The sequence below is a fragment of the Leucoraja erinacea genome, chromosome 8, assembly GCF_028641065.1.
Source record: "Leucoraja erinacea ecotype New England chromosome 8, Leri_hhj_1, whole genome shotgun sequence".
Taxonomy (NCBI): domain Eukaryota; kingdom Metazoa; phylum Chordata; class Chondrichthyes; order Rajiformes; family Rajidae; genus Leucoraja; species Leucoraja erinaceus.
This window is the reverse complement of record NC_073384.1, coordinates 21244326-21268032: the sequence shown is the minus strand read 5'-3', so window position 1 is coordinate 21268032 and position 23707 is coordinate 21244326. Positions and strand designations below refer to the sequence as shown.

Here is a 23707-nt window from a genome sequence, read left to right as displayed (position 1 = left end):
AAGTGCTTGTAAAGCTGCAGCAAGCAATAATTTCATTGTTCCATTCCCAGTGTCTATGAGAATTAAATACTCTTGACTCTCGACTTGGCTCTTTATTTCAAGCTTTCCTCCATGTTGCTGTTGTGTTCCGTCCCACAGGGGCTTGTACATTTGTCCAGGAGACCAAGCCAGGAGCTGGGAGGTCCATTCAATCTCTCTGGATGATGAGTCATTCAGCCAACCTTGCATCATCAGGAAGGGTATCTGGAACCATATTGACTGGTGCCAGAAGCTATTGAAACATGGATGTTTCAGTCTTATGTTGATAACTTGCCACTTAGCAACCATGCCTTTGGAATGAGCACTCATAGTGCTGGTGTGTGCACAGCACTCGGTAGCTGAACAGACCAATGTCACTGCAGAAGTGCAGAATGCTCCATAGCAGTACTCCAGCTCATGTTAAAATCACAGCAAGGAAGAATCAGGAAAAGGTCTTCACCCCATCGGTCATGTTCTGTCATTCTTCGTATTAGAACGCAGCTCATTTCCCTGCTTAGTTCAACGAAAAGCTCCAATTCTCAAGGAAATGTAGCAAAAAATTGCACTGAATAATTTGTGCACTATAGTTTTGTCGCTCCTTAAAGCATGAATGGATAAAGGCTGCCAAACCGATAACAACACAACATTAATCTTTTTAAATCAAATTAGTTCTGTAAGGTTTTAGTTTCTGGAATTTAAATTATTTAGTGTTTAAGAGACATTTACAATTTGCCTCTCCTTTACATTGAATGGTTAGAATGTTTACTGAAATAGAATTAATTGGTTTTGAAATAAATGCATGCCAACTTCTTCTTTAATCGATGGTGGCAGATGTGTTATTCACAAGAGTTGTTGCTTTATTAGAATTGCTCATAAGATTTTGCTGTAAATTTTTAGATGGTGGTTTGTAGACTAATGTTGAGACATTGGCGATCTCCCTGAGGCTATGGACAGTGTTTGTCCCCCAACTAACACCACCAAAAATGCTGAACATTTTAAAGAGGTAACCAACTGTACCAATGAAGCAGAGCAGTGAATGAGGTTTACATGAAGTCTTAGAGTTAAAGAACTACACAGCATGGAAATAGGAATACCGCCCCCAACCATTCATGCTGACCAAGTTGACCAAGTGAGATAGTGCCACTTGCCTTTGCTTGCCCAATATCCCTCTAAATCTTTCCTCTCCAAGAACCTGTCCAAGTGTCCAAGGGGTATCAAAAACCAGAGCACATATGTGAGGGGAGGAAAGATTTATATATGAACCTGAGGGGTACCTTTTCTACACAAAGGGTGGCGGGTGTATGGAACAAGTTGCCGGAGGGGGTAGTTGAGGTCATAGAGTCAGGGAGTTTTACAGCATGGAAAAACCCTTCAGCCCAACTTGCTTACACCAGCCAACATGTCCCATCTACACTTGTCCCACCTACCTGTATTTGGCCCATATCCCTCTAAACCTGTCCTATCCATGTACCTGTCTAAATGATTCTTAAATGTTGCAATAGCACCTGCCTCAACTACATCCTCTGGCAGCTCATTCCATACACCTACCACCCTTTGCGTGTAAAAGTTACCCCTCAGATTCTTATTAAATCATTCCACCCCTCACCTTAAACCTATGTCCTCTGGTTCTCGATTTCCCTACTCTGGACAAGAGACTCTGTGCATCTACCGAATCTGCTCTGACTAATGAAGTCAAGGTGCCAAAAGCCTTTTGACCACTGTATCTATCTGTGATGCCACTTTCAACGAACTATGTACCTGTACTCCTAGATCCCTCTGCTCTTCAACACTCCCCAGAGCCTTACCATTCACTGTCCCTATTTATGCTCCCAAAATGTAACACCTCTATAAGATCACCCCTCATCCTCTTGCACTCCAAGGAATAGTCCCAGCGTACTCAACCTCTACTCATAGCTCAGGCCTTCAAGTTCTGGAAACAGCTTTGTCAATCTCTACACCCTTTCCAGCATGACTACATCTTTCCTGGCAACATCATCGTAAATATTTTCTGAACCGTTTCAAGCTTCACAATATCATTCCTATAACATGGTGCCCACCACTGAACACAATATTCTAAATGCGGCCTCACCAATGTCTTAAACAATTGCAACATGATCTCCCATCTTCCACACTCAATGCTCTGACTGATGAAGGTCAAGGTGCCAAAAGCCTTTTGACCACTGTATCTACCTGTGTTGCCACTTTCAACAAACTATGTACCTGTACTCCTAGATCCTTCTGCTCTCCAACACTCCCCAGAGCCTTACCATTCACTGTGAAGGTTCTGTCAATGTTAATGCTCCCAAAATGTAATACATCACATATCTCTGAATTAAATTCCACCAAACATTCCTCAGCACACCTGTCCAAGATCCTGCTGCAATTTTTGACAACCATCTTCACTATCTACAATATCACCCATCTTTGTGTTATCTGAAAACTTGCTAACCTTGCCAAGTAGGTTCTCATCCAAATCATTGACATAGAGAAAGGTACTCAATAAACATTTGGACAGGTACATGGACAGGGCCGGTTTAGAGAGATATGGGCCAAATACAGACAGGTGGGACTAGTATAGACGGGATATGTTGGTTGGTGTGGGCAAGTTGGGCCAAAGTGCCTATTTCCACACTATATGACCCTATGACTCTATGACTCTACGACTATGACTCAATGGCTTTCAGAAATTGAAGGAGTAGTGGGAGACTCTGAAACTGTTGCATCATAAAACCAAGCCTGAGACGAAGCAACAACTGATAGGGGACCTTCTTGATCTATGTCAGATAAAGAAGGCACTACAGAGAGAAGGTCAGGCTAAGGTCAATGTTAAAATCATGAGAGCCATAGATTGGGTAGGTACACAGAGTGTCTTGCCCAGAGTAGGTGAATAGAGGACCAGAGGACAGAGGTTTAAGGTAAAGGGGAAAAGATTTAATAGGAATCTGAGGGGTAACTTATTCACACAAAGGGTGGTGGGTATATGGAACAAGCTGCCAGAGGAGGTAGTTGGGGCAGGGACCATCCCAACATTTAAGAAACAGTTAGATAGGTACATGGATAGGATTGGTTTGGAGAGTTATGGACCACTGGCAGCTGGGACTAGTGTAGCTGGAACATGTTGGCCGGTGTGGGCAAGTTGGGCCAAAGGGCCTGTTTCCACACTATATCATTCTATGACTCTATGACTCTCTAACCAACTAGATCCAATCAAACCGTGACAATAGGACACTGGAGAATGGTCCAAGCTACCACAGGGAAAGTTATCCACAGACAGGATCCTGTCACCACACCAAAGGAAGGATGTGATTGAGCTGGTGAAAGTGTAGAAAGCAATTGCAAGCATATTGCTGGGACTGATAGGCTTCAGTTATATGGAGAGACTAGATATTTTGGGAATTTTTTCCTGAAGTGAATGAGAATTAATGTACCTTTTGTATGTATTGTATATAAAATCATGAAATTAAAGATTGGAGAAATGCTCACTGTCTCTTTTCCTGCCTAGAGGAATCTAAAACGAAAGGGAATAGTTTCAAGGTGAGAGTGAAAATATTTAAAAGGGGATCTGAGGAGCAGGTTTCGTCAGGGTAGTAGGTGTGTGGAATGAGCTGCCAGAGAAAGTCGTAGAGGCAGATACAATTACAACATCCAAAAGACATTTTGACAGGTACGGAGATAGGAAAGATTTAGAGGAATATGGGCTGAGTGCAGCCAAATAGAACAAGCTTAGATAGGCTTCTTGGTCAGCATGAATAAGCTGAGTTGAAGAGTCTGTTTCCACGCTATGTGACTATTACTCTCACTCTATAGCCAACATTGTGGGACAGGCTTGGAGCAAGAATGACTGTGTTTACACAGTATTTTCAGTCACCTCCAGATCCACAGAGAACAGGCCTGAGATTTAAACCTGGTTTACAAAGAATCTTGCAGCGATGGTGAAAGCATGCAAGTCTTCGGTCTGGCTTGGATTGGGAGGGTGAGAGGGGAATCTGCTGGTTTATTTCTCTTCCATTTCTCCTTTTGGCTGTGGAAAATAGTGCATGAGGGAGTGGGGTAAACTTGCCTCATGACAGTGGATGGTGAAGAAGGTACAGTATGTTGCGGTTCAGGCTACTGACTCTTGTTTGAGGCTGTGACCATTGGCAATGGTGTTCCTGTTGCTGCTTCTCACTGACGTCATGCGCAAGGCAGAGGTGCTCTGGAAGTAACTGGTGGACCCGGACCGCCGGTGCTGCCCTTTACACCGCAGGTGGCTGTTGAAGTGTCTCCGGAAAGACTCGCTCAGCAGGTACAGGGCGAAAGGATTGACGCAGGAGTTACAGAAGCTCAGCACCCGGCCCAGCACAGTGATCAGGAGGTGCCCGAGGGAAGGGTCGATCTGGCCATAGTGGAAGGAGCGGTACATGTAGAGCACATGGTTAGGGAACCAGCACATTGCAAATAGGCCAACGAACACCAGCACGATCTTGGCGAGGCGCTTCCGGGTTTCCATCTGAAAAGGAAAGGAACAGAAATAAATAGGATATAAAGGCTGGATGAAACTCAGATACCGAAGCTTGAAAGCTCATACCACCAGGCTCAGGAACATAGAGTGGCACGGTGGCACAGCAGTAGAGTTGCGGCCTTACAATGCCAGAGACCCGGATTCAATCCTGACTACAGGTGCTATCTGTACGAAGTTTGTACATTCTCCCCGTAACCTGCGTGGGTTTCCTTCGGGTGCTCCGGTTTCCTCCCACACTCCAAAGATGTACAGCTTTGTAGGTTAATTGTTTTGATAATTGGCCCTAGTGGGTAGGATGGTGTTCGTGTGCGGGGATCACTGTCATCGACAACTCGGTGGGATGAAGGGCCGGTTTCCACACTGTACCGGTGAGACCAAGCGGAGGTTGGGCGATCGTTTCGCCGAACACCTCCGCTCGGTCCGCAATAACCAAGCTGACCTCCCGGTGGCTCAGCACTTCAACTCCCCCTCCCACTCCGTCTCCGACCTCTCTGTCCTGGGTCTCCTCCATGGCCACAGCGAGCAGCACCGGAAATTGGAGGAACAGCACCTCATATTCCGTTTGGGGAGTCTGCATCCTGGGGGCATGAACATCGAATTCTCCCAATTTTGTTAGTCCTTGCTGTCTCCTCCCCTTCCTCAGTCCCCCTGCTGTCTCCTCCCATCCCCCAGCCTTCGGGCTCCTCCTCCTTTTTCCTTTCTTGTCCCCGCTCCCGATCAGTCTGAAGAAGGGTTTCGGCCCGAAACGTTGCCTATTTCCTTCGCTCCATAGATGCTGCTGCACCCGCTGAGTTTCTCCAGCTTTTTTGTGTTATCTTCTCCACTTCTCTTGTTAGGCTTCTGAATAGTCCTGCCCTTAGCTAGGGTACTGCCAAATTTACCTCAATTTCATTGCGGACATTGGACCTTGACTATGAAACTGATGTGCCACAATGCTGAGAACTATATTCTGCTCACTGTAACTTCCCCTTTGCTCTACTTATTGTACTTGAGTTTGATTAGCCTACATTTATCTGATCTGATCAAAAAACATGCAAAACAAAGCTTTTGATTGTAACTCGTGTTAATAAACCTAAACCTAAACCTCGTCAATCTTCTGCCTCTCCATCATTTAAAAGCATCATGGCTAACGTTCTCCTTCACCAACATTCTCTGGCACCAGGCCCTTAATCCTTGATTCCCCTAATGTGTGGGAGAGGATCACAGAGGCAGCTGAGATGAGAGAACAAGCACGCAGCGGGAGAGCAGCCGCCAGCTGGACTCAGCAACTCAGCGAGTCAGTCTGCTGGGCTCGGGCCAAGCTCCTGACTGTTGTAGCTCAGGGGTGGGGGAAGGGAGAGAAGGCATGTGGAGATCCCCCACTCCCACCCAGCACCAGATGCCTGCAGCCCCACAGCAGGCAGCAAACCCATCCGCATTCATCCCGCCAGGCTTTCAAACATTTGCACATAGTGTCCAGTGGAAAGGTTCTGTAACCCATACTCAGGAACCTCCGAAACCCTTGAATGGTAAGAATTCCAAAAAATTCCTTTTGGATGAAAGATTGATTTTGGTTCTGAAGAAGGGGCCCAACCAGAAATGTCAACATTCCATGTCTTCCAGAGATGAGATATTGCTGACCCATCGTATTGCTCACACATCTTGTGTTTTACTCAAGATTTCAGCATTTGCAGTTCCTTGTGTCTCAATGTTTTTACAATCTTTGTCCTGAATTGCTTTATGTTGTTGATGGAATGCCTGGTTTAAGACAACCCAGCCAGAGGAAATGTCAACTCCAATAAGTCCCTTAAGTATATTGTACCTTCAAAATGAGATCACGTCTCCTTCTTCTAAACTTGTACTATCTCCTCATACAACAAAACATCTCATTCTCAGGGGAAAGTTAGGGTGATGGACTTGCACAGGTACAATCAACCTGTTCTGTTCTCCAATCAAATCATTCCTTAGCCTTCAATCATTTCAGCATTGTGTTGCATTGTGTCCCTGAACCACTAATTCCAAGAGCCGTAGCCCTGACCAAGATGGCCATAAATTGGCATTGGAGGCAGGATCTGACTTTCACCTTTTCAACAGAATACTCAGCTTTGAGTAAGCTGTGACCATCTGTATTGCAGTGTTGGCAATTATTTGTGTGGTCAGTGAGTCATTTTTAGTTTAGTTTAGAGCGATACAGCGCCGAAGCAGGCCCCTCGGCCCACCGAGTCAGCGCCAACCAGCGATCACCCCGCAAATTAACGCTATCTTACAGGCACTAGGGACAATTTACACATACACCAAACCAATTAACATACAAACCTGTACATCTTTGGAGTGTAGGAGGAAACTGAAGATCTCGGAGAAAAACCCATGCGGTCACGGGGAGAACGTACAAACTCCTTACAGACAAGCACCCGTAGTCAGGATCGAACCCGGGTCTCTGGTGCTGTAAGTGCTGTAAGGCACCAGCTCTACCGCTACCCCACTGTGCTGCCGTGATTTCAGCCTGATCAGGCCAATCAAGTCTGATTGCATGGAGACTCAACAATAGTAAGACCAGCCCTGCTACCACATTGCACAGGGGAGGCCAAGGCTGAGAGGCCAAGACTGAGCATACAAGAGAATCCTCCTCAGGAAAAGGCAAGTAATTAAGGTAACACATACATTCATTGGTGAGAAGGAGCTGAGGGAACATATTGGGTCAGTTGCACTTGGCCTTTTCCCTAAACTCACCTAACTTCTCAATTGTGTTAATGAATCTCAATTCTGAGAGCTGATTGTGTGTTTGGGTCATTTCATATTTTAAAGATAGTAATACCAGAAAAGAATCACAAAGATAGGTTACCCAGCATTATAGCCCATGATACTGAGAGATGATCACTCGCTGACTGCCTGACCCTCTTAATCCTACTCAGCCTTCTTATCAAGTGGGAGAGAGATATCAGCTCCTCCATTATATCGAGTTGAGTCAAGTTTATTATCTTATTCACAAGTACAGTGAGGTACAGGTACTATAAGAATATTGTTTGCTGTGGCATCACAGTGCCTGACATACGATGAAAGAATGGATCGACTGGGCTTATATTCACTGGATTTTAGAAGGATGAGAGGAATTCTTATAGAAACAAATAAAATTCTTAAGAGATTGTCACGCTAGATGCAGAAAAAATGTCCCCCATGTTGGGGGTCCAGAGCCAGGGGTCACAGTTTAAGAATAAGGGGTAAGCCATTTAGGACTTAGATGAGGAAAAATCTTTTTACCCAGAGAGTTGTGAATCTGTGGAATTCTCTGCCACAGAAGGCAGTGGAGGCCAATTCACTGGATGTATTCAAGAGAGAGTTCGAAATAACTCTTAGAGCTAACAGATTCAAGGGATATGGGGAGAAAGCAGGAACAAGGTACTGATTCTAGATGATCAGCCATGATCATATTGAATGACAGTGCTGGCTTGAAGGGCCAAATGGCCTACACCTACAACTATTTTCTATGTTTCTATGTTTCTATCACAGACACGTGGACTCAGACAACACATAAACATAAATTATGCACCGCGGTAAAAAGACAAGAACAAGACATTCGTGACAAACACAATTAGAAAAATACGTCTGTGGTAGTGCAAGAGGTTGTCCATAGTATTCCATTGCCTAGCTAGGATTCGGGTCTTAATTAAGCTGACTGCATCTGCCTCAATAATCTTTGTCACACTGATGAGAGCTCTCAGAGGGTGCATACAGAGGGGCAATGTAAGATTCTAAGACTTCACGATAAACAACTGGGTAAGCGAGTCACCAGAGACTGCAGATGTTGGAATCATGAACAAAAGACAAAGTGCTGGAGGAACTCAACGGGCCCTGCAGCACCGATGGATGGAAATGGATAGATGACATTTCGGTTCAAACAACTGGGCAACCTTCACCACGCCATCATTCTATCTCCAGATTACTGCACGGGAATGGCACCCCTTTTCTCCACAGTCCTTTATAGCCTCCAAACTCAACATTTGCAGCTCATGAGGACACAAAGTGCTGGAGTAACTCAATGGTCAGGCAGCATCTCTGGAGAACATGGATAGGTGACGTTTCAGGTCAGGACCTTCTTCAGACCGATGTTCTGCAGAGATGCTGCCTGATCCGCCATGTTACTCCAGCACTTTGCATCCATTTTTGTAACCAGCATCTGCAGTTTCTTGTTTCTACTTTCAGTTCATCCCCACCTCTCTCCAGGCTTAAAACATGGTACCACTCCAACTTTTCCCAGTTCTGACTGAGGATCAGCAACCTGAAACTTATTTTCGCTTTCAACAAATGCTGCTTGACTAGCTGAATGTTTCTGGAAACATTTGGAATGATTTCAGATTTCCAGCATCGGCAGCACAACCTGCCCTGCTTTTGTAACAATCTACCCTGCTAGGCATTTTACACAAATTCTGAACCACTCAATTACTTGGAAAAAAAAATCTCTGCCTTGTTTTTCCCTCATTATTCTTTGTACATTGGAACAGTTAGCACGACCTGTCAAAATAGTATTCTGTAATGAACACTCTATTGTAATGGTTGAGTGTTCACCACATTAGCATGTGACTACAAGCACATGAGCTAGAGTAATGCAGAGCAAAATGATATCTTCCCTGCAGGAAATTAGAAATGATTGTTTGTTTTTTTTAACAACCATTGAGGAATCTTAAAGAAGAAGAAAATAATTTAAACAAGGAATCAGGAAGGTGTCCGAAAGATGTCCTGAAATGTCCTTTGCAAGTAGGCCTGATGAAAAATCCCAAGACATTTAATACACACATTATAAACAATATGGTACCCAGGCAGAGGGTTGCAACAGTCAAGGACAAAGGAGGCATTCATGTTTGGAGCCAGAGGATGTAGGCGAGGTATTAACCAAGTTCTTTGGATCCATATTTTCCAAGGAGAAGGACAGGGTGGATATTGAGATCAGTATGGGATATGTTAACATTTTAGGTAAACAAAAGTGCTGGAGATACTCAGCGGATGAGGCAGCATCTATGGAGCGAAGGAATAGATGATGTTTTGGGTCGAGACCCTTCCTCGGACAAATGTGGGGGTGGGGTGGGGGAGCGGGAAGAAGAAAGGAAGAGGCAGAGACAGTGGGCTGTGGGAGAGCTGGGAAGGGGATGGGAAGGAGAGAGAAAGCAAGGACTACCTGAAATTGGAGAAGTCAATGTTCATACCGCTGGGGTGTAAACTACCCAAGCGAAATATGAGGTGCTGCTCCTCCAATTTGCAGTGGGACTCACTCTGGCCATGGAGGTGGCCCAGGACAGAATTCTAGGGTATGTTCATATCAAGAAGGAGGAGGTGCTGGATCAAATTATGAGCAGCACAAATAGAGCAGATAGTCAAAGCTTTTGTTTTTTCGAGATGGAAATGCTAAATACTGGAGCCATGGCTTTAAGGTGAAAGGAGGAAATTTTAAAGAAGATTTATGAGGCAAGTTTTTTTGCAGAGATTGGTGGGTGCCTGAACCTACTGCCAGAGGAGGCAAAGGAAGCAGAGAAAATAACGACATTTAGATAGACACTTGAACAGGCAGGGAATGGTGGCATATGGATCATGTGCAGGCAGAAGGGATTGTTAATTTTCCATCATGCTTGGCATAGACATGTCGGGCCGAAAGGCCTAATCCTGTGCAGTACGGTTCTATGATCATAAAAAGTTGCACAGAGACCAATTTTATATTTCCATATTTTTCAAACTGCATTAATTCTCAAGTGGCTGTGATGAGATTTAATCTCAGGCCTTTAGATTATTAGCCCAGCTTTCAGTATTGTATCTATGGTAACAGCACTCTTCAGCTATGCACACATCATGTAAATAACACTTACAGTTCAGAAGATGAACCTGCAATAAGCCATTTTGCCTGTGTCCAACCATGGGAGGGAACTTAACATTGGAGTTTCTTAACGGCTGTTTAAATCACTTTCAGGATGTAACTAAGTAACTATGTGCAGCCACATCTTGTAGAAATTGTCCATTTGATTCATTCTACAGATGAGTGTAAATCAGAAGAGGGTCTGGCAAAGGAAATGATCTGGATGATGGAATTGATGGCTTTGTGGCCATGTTTGTGGATGAATTGTTGGGGACATGCTGAACTTCCTAACGCTTCAATGGAAGTGGAAGCATTGGCATGGTTTCTTGGCCATAACTTCGATATGGCTGGTCCAGGCTAAATTGTGGGTTATATTTATTCCCGGGAAGTTTTGGAAAAGGATTGTTCCAAGTAGCCACTGAAAAGATAGCCAAGAGGTGAAAAAGAGACAAAAGGATGTCAAATACGAAGAGGAGGAGTGTCAAAACCAGAGGGAGGGATTTTGGTGAAAAAGAATGGGGGGAGGGAAAGAAGGAAGATAAAAGGAAATTGGGGGAGGTGGGAGAGTTGGGTGAGTGTACGGTGGAGGGGAAAGGACAAGATGGCAGGGGTGGTTGGAAAAATGTGTGCAGACTTGTTGGCATGAAGTGGGGGAGAGATTGAGAAGGGGGTTATTACTTGAAATAGGAGAATTCAATGTTCATACCATTATGTTTTAGGCTACCCAAGCAGAATATGAGGTGCTGTTCTTCCAAATCACAACTTCCCCTCATCTGTATCCTATCACTTGCAAGATTTTTACCACCCTCACCTCTCTTTTCCAGCTTTCTTCCCCTTCTACATCAGTCTATAGAAGGGACCCAAACCAAAACATCATCTGCTCATTACCTTCACAGATGCTGCCTGATTCGCTGAGTTCCTCTGGTTTTTTTTCCTCAAGATTCCAGCTTCTGCAGTCTCTTGTATCTTTGTTCAGGTTAAGAACAAATCGGATAGGCAGATGAGAGTGTTTGTGGTGGGGCCCAGTTGGACCTTTGATGCAGAAAGAAGAAGAGGGCTTTACGGTCTTTCTGAGGAGGGACAAAGGTGTATGAAGACCGGGCATTCACAGTGAAGATGAGGTGCCAGGGGTCAGGGAGTCAAAAGGTGTCAACATAGTTGAGGACAGGACAAGGTGTCCCAGATAAAGGTGGGAAGGGACTGACATGGGGTCATACGTCTCATAAGTGATAGGGCTAGAATTAGGCCATTTGTCTCACCAAGTCTACTCTGCCATTCAATCATGGCTGATCTATCTCACCCTCCTAACCCCATTCTCCTGCCTTCTTCCCATAACCTCAGACACCTGTACTAATCAAGAATCTATCTATCCCTGCCTTAAAAATATCCACTGACTTGACCTTCACATCCTTCTGTTGCAAAGAATTCCACAGATTCACCACCCTCTGACTAAAGAAATTTCTCCTCATCTCCTTCCTATAAGAACGTCCTTTAATTCTGAGGCTATGAATGTCGAAATCTCAACCCGAACTAACACTCAAAGAATTGTTACTTTGCACTTTCACAATTGTCATGATTCATGTTAAAAGCACTTTTGTAATTATCATATAAAGGAGGGAACTGTAGATGTCTGTTTAAACCAACGAAAGACACTAAAAGCTGGAGTAAATCAGCGGGTCAGAGCATCTCTGGAGAAAAGAAATAGGCTCGACCAGAAATGTCTACATGTGACAGGAAGAAAGATTGAGGGACAATTTAACTGAGGTGTATAATGAGAGGTTGAACATTACATCCCGACCACAGGTCCTGTCTGCAGATAGTTTGTACGTTCTCCCTGTGACTGAGATTCTTCTGGTTGCTCCAGTTTCCACCCACATTACATAGACATGTGGGTTGATAGGTTAATCTTTAGACTTTGGAGATATGGACACAGACCCTTCAGCCCACCGGGTCTACGCCGACCAGCGATCACCCCATATACCAGCACTATCCAACACACTTGGGACAATTTACAATTTCACGGAAGCCAATTAACTTTCAAACTTGTACATCATTGGAGTGTGGGAGGAAAATGGAGCACCCAGAGAAAACCCATGCAGTCACAGGGAGAATGTACACACTCTGTATAGACGGCACTCGTAGTCAGGATCAAACCCGGGTGTCTGGCCCTATGAGGCAGCACCTCAACTGCTGCCCAACTGTGCCGCCCCATGGCCAATGTAAACTGCCCCTTGTTTGCAGGTGATTGGTAGAATCTGGGGGGAGCTGGTGAGAATCTGCGGAGAATAAAAAATGTGGTTAATGTAGGATGAGTGTAAATGGATGGTTGATGGTCAGCCCAGCCTCGATGGGCCAAAGGACCCGTTTCATTGCTGTATCTTTATAACATTTTATTGCCTTGTCTTCCAGAAAGCAGTTGAAAAATGAGTTTGATGATGAGGACACAGCCTCAGGCTGTTGACGGGGATGACTTTGAATGCAGCGGCACTTTGCTTGCACTGTGAGCAGGTTACGCAGATTGACGTCCCACCGGTGTTGTGAGTGACTGTTCACTTATGATCAGCTCAGCTGAGCTATCAACCATGCTGTCGTGCAGGGCTCTTCTGGGAGCAAGAAAGATAGTGGGTTGCATTGCTAGCTTCGTAATATCTTGCTGTTGATTGAAGAGGGATTGTTTTCCATTCCTCACACAAATTTTTGTGGAGTGCAAATGTTGGAATCAAAAGTAATTAAAAAAAGTTATATACTCAATATACTCAGTGTGCTCAATAACAATTGCATTCTTGGACTTTTGAAAATTGCCTCATTTTATGCAATGCAACAACACAATCAATATTTATCTATATCCTCATGAGATGCTGCCTGACCCGCTGACTTATCCCAGCACTTTGTGGGTTTTTTTGCAAGTGACAAGCATTTCAGTTCTGCGTTATTGGTGGATTTTCTCAGGTGTTTGCCGAGTGCCGAACCCATCCTTCACTAATAGACCGCCATTAAATTAATTTGTTGGAATAATTTATTTCAATATGGAAGATGCAGTGGGTTCAACTTGAAAGAGTACAAAGGCCAGTTTTTCCTTGCGGTTAGCCTTAGTTAAAGCTGATCTTGAAAGATATGATTTAAATGGCTTGACATTATTGGGGGGGGAAGGGTTGGGGGGGGGAGAAGAGAGACGAATGAGGATGACATAAATTTGCTTCTTCATTTTTGTGATCCAATGGTTCTTTTAGGTCAAGGGCGACTTGCTTGCACTCTTGTTTTGTGGGTTCTGAGGTGACTGATGTGGTCAAGGAAATCACTGTTAGAGAACAAGCGTTTAGAGAACTCACCTCAGTTTAGTTTTAGGATACAGCATGGAAACAGACTCTTCAGCCCTGTAGTTCCATCCTGCACAGTTTAGATGGGCATATTGGACGGCATGGATGAGCTGGGCTGAAGGGTCTGTTTCCGTGTTGTATGACTGTGATTAATTGCCACACCCCTAACAACACCTCCCAACCTTTACATTCATTCAGCCCTATAATCCTCCAACTATCTGCACTTCTCTAACTCTGGATTCTCATGTATCCTTGAATTTAACCATTCGGCCATTCCTTCAGCCCCCGAGGCCCTGCCCCAGAAAGTCTCTGCTTCTCTTTCAAGGAGCTCCTTAAAACATAGCACACAGCTACTGCCTGCAATACCTGCTGTATGTGGCTTACCTGCCGCTTGGCGTGTTCGCTGCTTTCTCCGGGCATGTTGTGCGCGCTCTTGATCAGGGTGCGGGCGATGTGCAGGTAGTAGATGCTGATGATAGCGAGGGGGATGAGATAGTAGACCAGAAATATCAGAACGGAGTGGATCTTGGGGTGCAGCTTGTCGGAGAGTGGGTAAGGCACACAGGCGCTGAAGCTCATGTTGTTGCCGTTGTGGTGTTGTACCACCTGTGAGTACACGGCCTCCGGGATGGCAAGGACCACAGAGATCAGCCATATTGTGACTGCCTTCAGGCAGGTGTGGAGGACAGCACTGGACTCCTGGATGTCCATGGGGTTCACAATGGCTTTGTACCTGCAGCAACAAAAAAGGAACACAACATCTTCAGGGCTGTCTCCCACTTAGGATCAGGCCACATCTGGTCAGGTCACATTATAGAATCATCACTGCACCTTCCCATTTACTCCCCCCCCCCCCCCCCCCCCCCCCCCCCCACCCCCCTCTCATCGCTTGATTATCAAATATGTATCTACCTCCGCATTTAAACATTTCAAAGACTCTGCATTTACTTCTAATTTCAGGAAGAGTGTTCCAAAGTTCACAATCCTCTTCGAGGAAATAATTCACAAGGGTAAAAGAGTCAGGAAGAGATACAGCGTGGAAACATGCCGTTCCGCCAAGTCCATGGCAACCATCAACCACCCATTTACGCTCATCCCACATAAATCCTATTTATTTTATTATCCCCACATTCTGTTCAACTCCGCACAAATTCCACCACTCACCTACACACTTGGAGGGAATTTGCAGCGGTCAAGGAACTTATTAACATGTGATTTTGAGTTGTGAGGGCAAACCAGAACATTCCATACAATAACTGGGAGAAGGTGCAAACTCCACATGCATAACACCAGAGGTTACGATCGAACCTGGTTCGCTGGAGCTGTGAGGCGGCAGTATTAACCACTGCACCATTACACCACTGCAGAAAAGGATATAACCTCCCCACATATACTCTGCCAAGAACTCTTAAGATTTTATATGCTTGAGAAAATTTCCCACTCACTCTGAGCTTTTATGGCACAGAAACAAATTAATTCTGATGCCCTCTCCCTCTGGTTCTCCTCCCATTCTTCCAGACCCCATCAATCTATTCCTTTCTACCTTAGCTCCATATTCATCTGAAATCTATCTGCGCTGTTCAGACACAGAAACCTTTTGAAAACAGCCAAGGAGCATCAACTATTTTCTCATTCTCTCTTCTCTCCTCACCCATCGGGCAAAAGAAGCAAAAGCTTGAAAGCACAGATTGAAGAAAGCTTCTTCCACCCTCTCAGACTGTTGAACGACCTCTCATATACTTCATCAAAGTCCTTGCACATTTCTTAACTTGCATTTTCTCTGCAGCCACAGCACTACATTCTGCATTTTAGTTTTTTTTTGTTTTAGAGATACAGCGCGGAAACAGACCCTTCGGCCCACCGAGTCCACGCTGACCAACGTTTCCCGCACATTAACACTATCCTACACATACTTGAGACAATTTTACACATACACCAAGCCAATTAACCTACATGTATGTCTTTGGAGTGTGGGAGGAAACCGAAGATCTCGGAGAAAACCCACGCGGTCACGAGGAGAACGTACAAACTCCGTGCAAACAGCACCCATATTCGGAATCGAACCCGGGTTTCCAGAACTGTAAACGCTGTAAGGCAGCAACTCTACCGCTGCGCCACCATGACCGTCCTTATTCTGCACTCGGTTTATTTTCCCTTTTGAACAACATGTTGTACACATGTGTGGTTTGATCCGCTTTATAGCAAGCTCTGCAATATAGGGTTTTCAAAAGACAAAGTAAAACTGGACTGAAGAGTTAGACCTCAGTGGAGGTAAGGTTTCGTAACTAAATTGGGCTTTCTGATACCTGATGTAACATTATTTGCTAAATCATTTTTTTTTCAAACTATATTCTTTATTTTTTATTCTTAACCCCGGCATTCTCTCTCTCTCTCTCTCCATCCATCTGATTCAGATTCAGATTCAGATTCAACTTTAATTGTCATTGTCAGTGTACAGTACAGAGACAACAAAATGCATTTAGCATCTCCCTGGAAGAGCGACATAGCATATGATTTGAATAAATATTTACATTAGCATATATACAGACATAGTGTTTTTCCTATGGGAGGAGTGTCCGGGGTGGGGGGGGGGGGGGGGGGGGGGGGGGGGGGGGGGTGATTGGCAGTCACCGAGGTACGTTGTTGAGTAGAGTGACAGCCGCCGGGAAGAAGCTGTTCCTGGACCTGCTGGTCCGACAACGGAGAGACCTGTAGCGCCTCCCGGATGGTAGGAGGGCAAACAGTCCATGGTTGGGGTGAGAGCAGTCCTTGGCGATGCTGAGCGCCCTCCGCAGACAATGCTTGCTTTGGACAGACTCAATGGAGGGGAGCGAGGAACCGGTGATGCGTTGGGCAATTTTCACCACCCTCTGCAAGGCCTTCCGGTCGGAAACAGAGCAGTTGCCATACCATACTGTGATACAGTTGGTAAGGATGCTCTCGATGGTGCAGCGGTAGAAGTTCACCAGGATCTGAGGAGCCAGACGGACCTTCTTCAGTCTCCTCAGGAAGAGGAGACGCTGGTGAGCCTTCTTGATCAGAGTTGAGGTATTGTGGGTCCAAGAGAGGTCATCGGAGATGTTAACGCCCAGGAACCTGAAGCTAGAAACACATTCCACCTCCGTCTCGTTAATGTGGATGGGGGTGTGCATGCCGCCCCTGGACTTCCTGAAGTCTACAATGAGCTCCTTGGTCTTCTTGGAGTTAAGGGCCAGTTTGTTGTCAGCGCACCATGCTGCTAAGTGCTGGACCTCCTCCCTGTAGGCCGACTCATCGTTGTTGCTGATGAGGCCAATCACCATTGTATCATCTGCATACTTGATGATGGTGTTAGTACCATGTACAGGTGTGCAGTCATAGGTGAAGAGGGAGTAGAGGAGGGGGCTCAGCACACAGCCCTGTGGAACACCGGTGTTCAGGGTGAGGGTTGAAGAGGTGTGCTTGTCTAACCTAACAGACTGGGGTCTGTTGGTTAAAAAGTCCAGTATCCAGTTGCAGAGGGAGGGATCGATGCCCAGGTTACCGAGTTTGGTGATCAGTTTAGATGGTATAATGGTGTTGAATGCTGAGCTGTAATCGATGAACGTAAGTGTCTCTGTGTCTCTGTTGTCGAGGTGGGTCACACCACCCAAGTCACACCAGCTTCTCATTTTTACCCAACAAACACCTAACAATGGCATGGCTCCTTTATCATCATTACATTTTTGCATATCTTTCATTCATCATTCTTTATCTCTCTACATCATTGTCTATATCTCTTGTTTCCTTTTCTCGTGATTTTCAATCTGAAGAAGGGTCTTGACCCAAAACGTCACCCATTCATTCTCTCCAGAGATGCTGCCTGTTCCATTGAATTATTCCAGCTTTTTGTACCTATCTTCTTTATTCAAGTACAAAAAGAAAGCCATTACAAGAGCTATCTGCAGGTTTATTTCTTTCTTGTAGGTTTCCACAATAACTTGGGATCTGGTTTAGCTCTCAAGAACACAAGGACATAGACACTAACCTTTGTGCAGTGAAGGCCAAAATATTGTTTGTCTTCTTAATTACTTGTTAAATCTGCCTGCTAACCTTTTGTAATGCATGCATTAGAGCTCCTTGATCTCTCTGTAGACTTCACTCACATGCAGTTTCTCCCCATTTAGAAAATAATCTGCCTTTTTATTTCTCCAACCACAATATGTGGCTTCATATTTCCCACATGGCACCATATTGGCCAACTTTTTGCTCACTCTCCCAATCTACCTATATATCCCATTGTAAAACCACAGTATCCTTATCACAACATTACCTTCCATCTGTTTTTACATCATCAACAAAATTTGAAAAACGTATTTGCAGGTACAATGAAATAGTGAACAATTGCAGGCAAATGGTTGATCTCTCTAGTGCTCCAGTAGTTACTTATTTCCAATCTAAAAAGGACTAAGACATTTGGACAGGAACATGATATGAAAGGTTAAGAAGGATATGGACCAAACACAGTCAAATGGGACTGGTTTAGATCTTGGTTGGCATGGAAGAGTTGGGCTAAAGGGCCTGTCTCCATGATGTATGACTCTATGACTCTATGATCTATTTATTTCAACTTACAATTTTCTACATGACAGTCAGTTTTTAATCCACTCTAACACACTTCCTCGAATACCCTGGGATTTTAATTTGTGCACCAGGCTCCTATGTGGCACATTATCAAATGCCTTTTGAAAATCTAAATAAACTACATCTACGGGTTCTCCACTATCAACTCTCCCTGCCCCATCCTCAAAGAGTCTGCAGTTTCTTGTCTCTGCTTTCTGTCTTCTGACATCTGTCTTAGCTTGTTTGCTCAGTCCACCTGTGACAACTCTTCCCTCATACCATTATAATTGCCCGTATTTAAAATAAAGACACTGCTTATGGACTTATGGTGTTCATTCTCATACTGCATATGACATTTTTTTATATTGAGATCACGTTCTCATGAGGGTCATCAACTGGAAGATTCCTTATTAATCGTCCCTCATTACATAAGATTAAATTTATGAAAGGCCGTTGCGGGAAGGCTCTACAAAGTACCGCTCTAAAAAGCAATCCCTGATGCATTTCATAAATTATTTTTCTGCGACATGCTTGTCGGTTTGATTCATCCAATCAATTTGTAGATTTGTAACCCATGATAATTTCAGTTTCCTTAAGACATGCTCTTGATATCTCCCCGTTAATGTTCTGACCTTGCACCATTCAAGTACCTTTCTCAAATCATAATAAGCCATGCCAAGTAGTTTGCTCTTACCCATACTAAAATAAGCACTTTCCAATTTGTCACATCTATTTCCCTTTTGTAAATCTGTCAACTTTGTCCAATTCTACAATCATCCTCCGAAAGCCACTTTACTACTTTCTACATTCTAACCATTTCTCTTCCACTGATATCAAGCCAAATATTCTGTTCTCTGTCTTTCACCTTCCTCAATATGTGGGAGTTGCAAAAGTCACTTTCAATCTATGGGAACTGTCCTGAAATCGATGGAATTTTGGAAAATGGCAACAAACTCCTGACCTCGCCATCATCCATGATCTGTGCCATAGAAGGCAGTGGAGGTCAATTCACTGGATGAAGAATTTCAAGAGAGAGTTAGATTTAGCTCTTAGGGCTAAAGAAATCAAGGGATATGGGGAAAAAGCAGGAACGGGGTACTGATTTTAGATGATCAGCCATGATCATATTGGTGGTGCTGGTTCGAAGGGCCGAATGGCCTACTCCTGCATCCATTTTTCTATGTTTCTATCTTCTATGTTTCTATGAATGGCGGTGCTGCCTCGAAAGGCTGAATGGCCTACTCCTGCACTTATTTTCTATGTATCTATGTTTCTACACCTTTGCTGAATTCAGAAAGATTTGCTACTTTCCCTGGCAATATTATGCATCATTTCATTTCACTTGTTAACCATAATTGGACAATTCCCAGCTGTAGTTGTGGTTGCCTCATATGCAGGAAATGGATGGATATAGATTATATGCAGGTAGATTATATTAGTTCATCTTGGTATCATGTTCAGCCCATTCTTTGTGGTGCTGTTCCATGTTCTATGTTCTATTTTTCCGGCATTGCTAAAGAGCCTTAAAGATATATTGCAAATTATTCATTAATTCTGTAAATGCTCACCATTGTTATTTCACTGTCATACCTTTTGACATAGTTTCCTAATCTGCAACTCATACCTCATACCTTCATGGGTTGTTTTGTTCAGAATTTATCTTGGCTTCAGACTGAAATAAATCACTTTCAATAGTTATGTAAAATTCTATCATGCAATGATCGCTCCTCTTTAATACTCTTTAACTATTTGGCTATTATTGCATTCTTTCTCGATGGATTGCCCCAATCATTATGTGGATTCAGCATGGATACATTGCACTGAAGGGCCTGTTGCCATGAATGAATGAATTAATCTCTTTATTGTCATTGCACATGGTACAACAAAATTTAAAAGTCAATCCAACGGTGCGATTCACAAGAACAATTATAAATATATAAGAAAAGGTAAAAATATATACATATAAAAAAATTACAGAATAATTTTTGCCACTAATTTGCCATTATGAGGTATTCGGTGTTGTACAGTTATATAGTAGTGCAAATGGTTAAGTACATTCAGGATGTTTTTAAGGTGCTTGTGAGTAAGAACAATTCAGTTGAATGTGAGTGTTATTTCTTATTTTGCATTGTTAAGTTCACGTATGGCTATATATATAGTATATAGTTTCTTTATTGTCATTGTAACATGGGCCATGTACAACGAAATTTAAAATGTCAGCCAGTCAGTGCAGCATTCAAACATTTCTAAAGCTAACGAAACATCCACGGTAAAATAATAAAGATAAGCAATAAATAAAAAACACAGACAAAGCACGCATACACACCCAACCCTCCATCCTTCTATCCTATGGGGTAGAAGCTGTCTCTGAGTCTGTTTGTGCGAGTTTTGAAAGACCTGTACCGTCTGCCAGAGGGCAGCAGGTGGAACAGTTTGTGTCCAGGGTGGGAAGGGTCCTTCAGGATGAATTGGCTGCCCTGCCAAGGCAGCGAGAGCTGAAGATGTCCTTCAGGGAGGGCAGTGGGCAGCCAATGGTTTTTTGTGCGGTGTTGATGACCCTTTGAAGGGCTCTCCTGTCCGCTGCAGAGCAGTTGGCATACCATGTGGTTATACAGTACGCCAGCACACTCTCGATGGAGCAGCGGTAGAAGGACACTAGCAGCTTCTCCTCCAGGTTGTTTTTCCTGAGGATCCTGAGGAGTCGCTGCTGGGCCTTCTTGACTGCTGTGGTGGTGTTTGTAGTCCAGGAGAGATCCTCCGTAATTTGTGTGCCCAGGAATCTGAAGTCTGAGACCCTTTCCACCCATTGATGAATAGGGGTTTGGGGGCTGCACTGTTCTTACGGAAGTCTATGATAATTTCCTTTGTTTTGCTGTATAAATGTTCCACTTATATTTTATATTGTGCATGTGCAAAGATGCTGCCTAAACTTCTGAATGTTACTGGCATTGTATGTTTATACCTGCTCTGCCATGCCTGCCTTGGTATAGCTGCTATAATATGTGTTTCCACAATGACAACTGGATATAACATGAGTGATAAATTAGAGAACACTATTTGTATAATGTGGACTGAATTAGTTATACTGCAATTTTGATTGGGAATTAAAGAAACACTTAAAAGTTACTATAAAAGTTGACAAGGAAGAAAAAAAGCTGTCTTGGTAAAAACAGTCTGTGGGAAAAAAATGTAAATTTAACCTCCCTGTAGTAATCAGGCACCAGTGACTTTTCAGAACATAATTTCACCCAATGTGGCCTTTGAAACTGACAGTCACTTCTATTGACATTTTTAATGAAATTCTGTTAAACAATGTAATATACAGCCTTTAGTATTTTTAGTCACAAAAATAAAAAATAAACTTATTGCTATTGAAAAGATCTTTATTCTGAAAATCTTGCAGGGAAAAATAATGTTGGTATTAAATGTCTGAAACTCTCCTTTCCTTAACTTCTTAACCCCCAATGACACAATTGTTTTGGAAAGTGATTGTGTGAGATGCAAGGTCTCTTAGGAACACTGTGTTACAGCATAACATTCTGTATAATAAGATTTTCATTAAAATCACCCTCATTGTTCTAAACTCCAATCTATGCAGATCTAATTTGTTTTGGGTCATGCAATTCTCTTATCCCCAGGATTAACCTAATTAATCTCTTCCGAACTGCCTCCTCTTTTAAATAAGGAGACCAGAACTGTACACATTACTTTAAGTGTGGTGTTAACAGTACCCTGTACAATTGTAACAAGGCTTTTCCATTTTTAAACACCCATGCATAAAGACCAACAAACCATTTGCCTTTTTGTTAGAAAGATTAAACGAGAACTTACCATTTGAAGCTGCCTTCTGCCTCTTTAGAGCCTTGTTGGAGCTTACTGTGCAGATCATGTTGCCAGTTTCTTCCAGCCTGGATCGACAGGCTGCTCCTTTGGGCCAGCTGCTCCTTCGGAGCCTTAGCAGAGCTCACTGGACAGTTTGCACCTGCCCGTGTTGCAAGCCTGGTTCAACAGCTGCAACGGAGGTAGCTGCATGGTCCGCGCCCTGTTAGCTTCTCCATGTTCCGCCGCCGCCTGCTCCCTTTCGGAGCCTCAATGGATGTAGCTGTACAGGCCGCGCCCATCAGCTTCTCCGCGTTCAGTCGCCTGCTCCCTTTCGGAGCCACAACGGCAGTAGCTGCACGGCCTATGCCCGTCTGCTTCTCGAGTCCGGCCACCTGCTCCCTTTTGGAGCCTCAATGCCAGTAACTGCATGGGCCACGCCTGTCAGCTTCTCCGAGCCCACTGCGCCTATTGTCGGAGCATGCGGGCTGGTGGGTTCTTCATGTAGTCTCATCACGAGACTTCGATATAAAATTACCTACCTCATCTGAATACTGACTTTTTTGTTTCCTGTATAAGAACACCCACATTGTTCTGTACTCCACCTGTCTGCAATCTCTTGATGTTTATACTGTATTCTGTTTTGTGAGTCAACTAACTGAAGTGCATGAGCTCAAACCTTTCTACATTAAACTCCAATTGCCGAGTTTTACCCACCCACACACCATCTTGTTGCAGAGTCCAATTCATCTAATTGCATTTTGTTCTCCCATCTCTTTTCAGCTCAATTTAATAATAACCTGGTGGGAAGTCTAACTCATTCTACTGTCTCTGCTGAAGCACTAAGACTTTAGGCTAGACAAGTTACCAAAGCAATAGACACAAACACTCACTTGGTCGGACGCACAGGTATGCCGCACATACACACACGCGCGGTGTCTTACACTTTAAACTCATAGATATATGCACCCTGCAATTGCACATACTTACACCAATACACACATACATCTACAAATACACCATGCTTATACACAGCTAAAAACACACATATATATACATGTACACAAGTAATTACATTTATACATATGCACAGCTACACTCATGTATACAATATAGTAAACCCTCGTAGTAATAGACTGTGGGGCGTGGGGGGGGGGGGGGGGGGGGGGAGTCCATTATTGCCGATTGTCCACTATAACCGAGCGTCAGGGGGTAAAGTTTAACCCAGGCCGGGAGGGAAGAATCGTAGCATTGGGGGGAGTTTAAACAAGTGGGAATTCACAGGCCGCGGGAGTCACAGAGCCACCAGCCCCACACACAGTTAACCAGGGACAGGCCCGTGATTCACGCCACCTCCATGCTGCTCGTTCTGCGCGCTCCCGCAACCAGAGGCTCGCCACGTGGTGCCAGCTCAGTAGGTAACTGGCAGATGTGGGGGAGGTGAGTGCAACGGAAGCCTTTGCCCACTGTAACTGAAATCCACTATATGGAGGTCTGTTTTTGGTAGGGTTTATTGTGTGTACACACCATTGTCAAGGGAAATGACTTAGAGGGCAATTAAAGGAAAAATGGAGACTTCAAGTTTCGCTTCAAGAGGCTTTAATGCATGATATCGTGGACAGTTGGCAGCAGTTAATAACTGCTCACCAGTTC

The 23707-nt window shown here is 44.0% G+C and overlaps 1 protein-coding gene across 1 annotated transcript in view; it reads right to left on the bottom strand.

The window, feature by feature from the left end:
* Positions 1 to 1276: 1276 nt before the first annotated feature.
* nmbr (neuromedin B receptor) overlaps positions 1277 to 23707 on the bottom strand; it is a 42085-nt gene continuing 19654 nt past the window's right edge. Inside the window, exons 2-3 of the mRNA XM_055639173.1 lie at positions 14039 to 14387; positions 1277 to 4507 (exon numbers count right to left, since the gene is read on the bottom strand). Coding sequence (XP_055495148.1) covers positions 4121 to 4507; positions 14039 to 14387 — 736 coding nt within the window. The 3' untranslated portion in view covers positions 1277 to 4120. The remainder of the gene's footprint in view (positions 4508 to 14038; positions 14388 to 23707) is intronic.